At 48.0% G+C, this 5,976-nt stretch overlaps 1 protein-coding gene across 1 annotated transcript; it reads left to right on the top strand.

The window, feature by feature from the left end:
- Position 1: 1 nt before the first annotated feature.
- FITM2 (fat storage-inducing transmembrane protein 2) lies at positions 2–5,624 on the top strand (the record flags this gene model as incomplete). Its single annotated transcript, XM_005871273.2, has 3 exons — positions 2–117; positions 2,086–2,735; positions 5,397–5,624. Coding segments are annotated over 2 exons (732 nt in total), but the record flags the coding sequence as incomplete, so codon positions are not given.
- Positions 5,625–5,976: the final 352 nt, after the last annotated feature.

Here is a 5,976-nt window from a genome sequence, read left to right on the forward strand (position 1 = left end):
CGTGCGGCGCTACCTGCCCTGGGCGCTGGTGGCCTCCATGCTGGCGGGCTCCCTTCTCAAGGAGCTCTCCCCGCTGCCCGAGAGCTACCTCAGCAACAAGCGCAACGTCCTCAACGTGTGAGTGCGCCCTGGGTCCTCCTGCCCCCGCCATAGCCGCCCAGCTGTCGCCTCGTCCAGAGCTGGGGGCTAGCTGCTCTGATGGCCGGGTCAGTGGAAGGGGAAGTCCTCCCGATCGCGAGAGCATCTGCACGCGTGTCGCGGCCGAGGGACCCGGCACAGCTAGTGTCACCAGCAGCTCGGCGTGCACACCCAGCCCGGACAGCCTGGGCGGGTGACGAGCAGGGTGGTGTGTGGCCATGTGTATGCAGGGGCGCAGGGCGGGGAGCGGGTGAACCAGCCGAGGTCGCTGCTCCCCCGCCTCCCCTTGCAGCCAGGAGTTGGCCCCTGCCCTGGGGAGATGCCCCCTCCCTGCTGCCTGCGGGTGTCAGTCCCCCTGCCGCCACCCTGACCCCCGTGCCCCCAGCATCTGACAGTTCCATCACCGCCGGTGAAAGACCCGCCCCCCCTCCGCTTTGAGAGCCCGGTCCGAGCCTAGGACGAAGCCTGCCCTGCAAGGTAACCGCGGAGGCGTGGAGCCCTCCAGGCTCTGCCCTTTCCCCTGGATCTCCTTGGACTTTCCCAGCCACTCAAAGTTCATGGCAGGGACCCAGGAAAGCCATCCAGCTGGGCTCTTTGAGATATCGCCTTCACGGCACCCACTCACTGCTTTTGCTTTCTTTATTTCTTTCTTTTTTAAACTCCTGGACTATTGCACAAAAACACTACTGCAGTAGGTAAACGCTGACATTTCTTCCTGGTGCTGTGGCCCTAGATTCTTTAGAATTACAGTGTCAGCAGCGTCTCTCCAAATCAACCCAACTTCAGTTATCGACTTAAAACCCTGGTCTCTGTCCCCAGCAGCCTTGTCAAAAGCCTGCCAGGTGTTGGCTCTGGCAAGATCTGTATCAGTCTCAGGGGAAACATTTGGGATAGGCCCTGGGTGGTGTCTTAGACACCTTTGGAACCCAGGACAGGGCTGTCCTGTCCTTGGCCACCTTCCTTCCTCACCCATGTGGAGGCTGGACTAAGACTAGATGATGGGAGTGGTAGTCGCCCCAAGTCTCTTGCTGCTGGTCCCCAGGTCAGCCACCTTTGACAGCACAGGGGAGGCAGACGAGGCAGCTGCTGCTTTATCTGGCCTGGGAGAGTGGGGAGCCAAGCAGCCTGGCAGACAAGGCCCTGTTGTTTGCCAGTAGCCATGGATCCTGGCGTTTTGTACCAAGCTTCTATGCTAATTCATGGAAAGGAACCAGGGAATCATGGGCTCGGGAAGGGATTTTAAAAATCACTGGGTTCCCTCAGTGCTATTTGATAGCTGAGGAAACAGGCCAAAGTGTGGCAATAAGGTAAGTCAGAGTCAGGATTTGAGTCTGATCTTCTAGTGTGAAGTCAGGCTCTTTTCCGAGATCGTTTTCTGCCACACAGGAAGGAACCCTGGTGTAGAAAAAGCATGGGCTTTGGGACTGGCCAAACCTTGGTTTCATCTGTGCTTGTGGGTTGTGTGAGTATGACCCTGGGCCAGTTTTTCAACTTTTCTGAGTCTCAGATTCTTTATCTCTAAAATGGGGAAAATGATACCTTCCTCCCAGGGAGTGTGAGTGTTCTATGGGAAAGTGAAGGTAGGTGAAAGCTCTTGGCCTATGGCAGATGCTCAGTTATTATTACTTTCCTGAACAAATAGCATAGTGCTTAAGATCACAGACCCTGGATTTGAATCCCAGCTCCACGACTTGTGATCTCCACTTTAGGCATGATACCTCTCTGGGCCTCAGTTTTCTTGTCTGGAAATGGGAATAATAACAGTCCCTACCATATGCAGTTGTTAAGGACTAAATAGTTAATACATTTAACGTATTTAGTAAGTTGTCATCTGTAGCTTTTATCAACTTTTCTCGTTTTCCCTCGAGAGTCTAGAGACCTGGGTTGTGACATTGTTTCCTCTCTGCCATGTGACCTCTCTTCACTTCCACTCTCCTCCTCTGCCAGGTATTTTGTCAAAGTGGCCTGGGGCTGGACCTTCTGTCTCCTCCTGCCTTTCATTGCCCTCACCAACTATCACCTGACAGGCAAGGCTGGCCTGGTCCTGCGGCGGTTGAGCACCCTGCTTGTGGGCACGGCCATCTGGTACGTCTGCACTGTCATCTTCTCCAGTGTTGAACACTACACGGGCAGCTGCTACCAGTCACCAGCCCTGGAGGGGCTCAGAAAGGAGCCCCAGAATAAGCAGCAGTGCCACCAGGCAGGGGGCTTTTGGCACGGCTTTGACATCTCGGGCCACTCCTTCCTGCTGACCTTCTGTGCCCTCATGATTGTGGAGGAGATGGCTGTGCTGCATGAGGTGAAGACGGACCGAAGCCACAGCCTCCACACCGCCATCACCGCCCTGGTCGTCGCCCTGGGCTTCCTGACCCTCATTTGGGTGTGGATGTTTCTGTGCACTGCCGTTTATTTCCACAACCTGTCCCAGAAAGTATTTGGCACCCTGTTCGGTTTGCTGGGCTGGTATGGGACATATGGGTTTTGGTATCTGAAATCTTTTTCCCCAGGACTTCCTCCCCAGACCTCTCGTTTGAATTTGAAGCAAGACAGTTATAAGAAATAAAAGAGAAACAAAAGGAGTGACAGCAGGACAATGGGTAATATATTTTTCATTTATTTTTCTTAATTATTTGGCTAAATTATTGATCCTACATCAGAGAGGAAGCTTACCAGGCAGTTTTGGTGGGTGATGATGGAGTCTGGGAAGTGAGTTCACTCTCCAGACTGTTCTTGGCGACATCACCGTGTGTCACAAGCACCACCATTTCCAGTTAGGCACTTTCTGTCCCTGGCAAGACTTGACCTTAATCTGGACTGTCCCTTTTGTCCCTAGAGGGCACTTAGGCTCAGTGAGAGTGCAGAATCAGGAAAGCCTCCTTTGTCTTTGTGTGGCTGAAGGGGAGGCCAGGGCCTCAGGACTCCTCTGCTGCCATTGTTCTCTCCCTGATTCTAGTTTCCTTTTGTTTTAGTGGCTGTTGATGCTGTTATTTAACAATATTTCCCTTGGGTCAAAGTAACCAACTGTTGCCTGAAAGACAATGGTTTTAGTAATTGTTTCATCTGTGGAATGTTAAATATTACAACTGGCTTGTGATTAGCTATCAAAACACTTAAACTGGAGTGCCTCTCCAAGTGAATATTGGATGATTTTCATGTAATGAACAGAGAGAATTTTCCGTCATGTTGTCTACTATATATATTGGTGTTTGAAGCAATAAGGTTAACTTTTCTTTCTTATATTTTGAGTGAATGCTTTATAGTTTTTAATAACAACTCTGCATTTGTTCTTTGTTGACAAAACTCCTGAAAATAACTCAAACTCCACTGCTGCACTTTGGCACATGTGTGTAGATTGCTTTGAGGGTTGTTTTTTTTTTTAGAACACTAACTTTTTATAAACCAAACCCTTGGCTTATGGTATTAAATTCTACCTTGTGAGGCTCTTTTCTCTGTTAAGAATAAAACCAGGAAGTAGACATTTTAATAACAACTTGATCAATTTTAAGCCAAGTCAGAGTAATTTTACAAAATGTGTAATTGCACTGAAACTTTCCTGACCACACATCATTGGTATAGACTGACCTATGCTTCAAGAGTCATATGTATGTTGATCATTTGCTGTGGCCTAAGGCATTTTTACCTTTTGGATATGATTATGATAAGTCAGAAGCGAAGGGGAATGTCTTCCATTGCCTTTGATGGCAACAAACTAAGCTGTTTGCACAGATGTCCTTATCAAATGGTGGCATGACTTTGGTTCCACCCTCCTCTTATCTGTACCACCATCAAAGGCAAACTAAACCTGGGCCTATTCTATTGGTCTTGAAACCCCCTTTTATGTCCCCTTTGCAGCCCTTCTCAATTTCCCGCCTTGTGATTCTGTGGTCTTGATTGTGAGAATGCTGGGAAGGATTAGAAATCCTGTCACCTCCACCTCACAAAGGCACAGTTATATGCTCTGTGATAAGACACCTCCTTCCCCTCCCTCAGGCTGTCTCCTTAAGCCTTTCAAACTGAACCCCTTGCATATTGGATAATCATCTTTGAAGCTTCTTTGATGCCCCCATTACCCCCCAGTTAATAGCATATAGATAAGCACTGCACTCACTGGCTTAACTCAAGTTCAGGTCGTTAGAAGCTTGAGCTCTGGAAAACCTTCAGGGTACATTGTATTTCACATAATGATATATTTAAAATATGAAGTTCGTATCCCCTTTGTATCCAGTTGAGCTGCAAGTTACCTTGTATCAATCAAAATGTGAGGTGGCCCGGGGCTGGTGTGGCTCAGTGGTTGAGTATCAACCTATGTACCAGGAGGTCAGGGTTTGATTCCCCATCAGGGCACATGCCCAAGTTTCAGGCTTGATCCTCGGTGTGGGATGTGCAAGAGGCAGCCAGTTGATGATTCTCTCTCACCATTGATGTTTCTACCTCTCCCTCTCCTTTCCTCTTTGAAACCAATTAAAAAAAAAAGATGATTATTTAAAAAAAAAGTGAGGTGTGTTACCTTGTACCCGAAGAAGGTAACAGAAACACTGGCAATGAAATTCTGGAGGTGTCACCCTGGTGATTTGGGGACATTGGTAAAGGGCAGTGGCCCCAGGAGATTAGTTTTGCTCTGTGGAGTGGGAGTGGGGTGGAAGTGGGGATGGGGTAGGTAACAGGAGCTTGTGGAAGGGATTGAAGTCTCTCCAAAGTTTCATGTTCAGCACCAAAAGGCAACAGGCGCAAGGTGACTCCAGAAGTTCATTTGTCACACTTAAATCTCTAGACAGTTTTCTCGTCTGGGTCTGAGTCAAGCTCAGCATTCAATAACTCTGCAGAAAGTATCCATTACTGAGCCTTGCACATTGATTAGTCTTCCACTGCTTCCTGTTCATTCTTAGCACCCTTGCCTTCTTCTTGGGAGCATGCCCTCTGTCCCTATGTGAGACAGTTTGGTGCAGCTGAGTTTGGGCTTAGGCAAACGAGATGTGGGTTCAACTCTTGATACCACTGCTGAGAGCCATCTGACCATGGGCAAGCCTCATTTTCCTGGTGTAATACAGAGGTGATGCTGTTATGATTCAGGGAAATGATGCGTGTAAAATGCCCAGCACATGTATAGTCCCCTACCCCTTTTTCTTGATAAGCCCTTAAAATTTTTTGGCTCCTCCAGAGAAGGCAGGGAAACTAACATCTTTTGAGTGCCATTTGGGGGTCTGTGTCTCCTGTTGAAATAGGCTTGTATTGTCTTCTGAAAAGTGTGTTGTCCCCAGGCGCTGAACAAGAGGCTTTTGAGGGCATCTGTGATCCCAGAGTACTGCCATGCTTGTTTTGCCTTTCCACATGGAGGTTCATTCACCGACGCCTCGTTTTCCACATGCATCTGTCATAGTCTGAGTACCAGATTGTATTTAGAGAATGGCTCTTGCCACTGTTATATACACACAGATCGTATGTGTAAACAAGCAAATTAAGTAAACTGGAGATAATGAAATACCACATTCCAGCTTCTGCGTGTTCTTTTCCAATACCTTTAAGGAAGTCTGCAACCAGTATAGCTCAGCCCACTTTATGAAAGTAGCATTAATTCTTTGTTGAGCTACTCATTGTACATAGAGTATTTCATGGCTGTAGTTAATTTTATTTTTTTCTCCTAAGTCCTGTAAACTAAATATGTGTTCAGTCATGTATTTAGCTTGATTTACTCCTTCCCTCCACCATATCCGTGTCTTGGAGTCCTGGCCTCTGGATCATCCAGATGTGGGAGCAGTTTTCTTGGCAGGAGAAGAGGTAAGCCTCGTGGAAATAACACCAAAGAGCATTTACAAAGTTCACTCAAATGAGGTTATCTTT

The sequence above is a fragment of the Myotis brandtii genome, unplaced genomic scaffold (assembly GCF_000412655.1).
Source record: "Myotis brandtii unplaced genomic scaffold, ASM41265v1 scaffold333, whole genome shotgun sequence".
Lineage (NCBI taxonomy): Eukaryota > Metazoa > Chordata > Mammalia > Chiroptera > Vespertilionidae > Myotis > Myotis brandtii.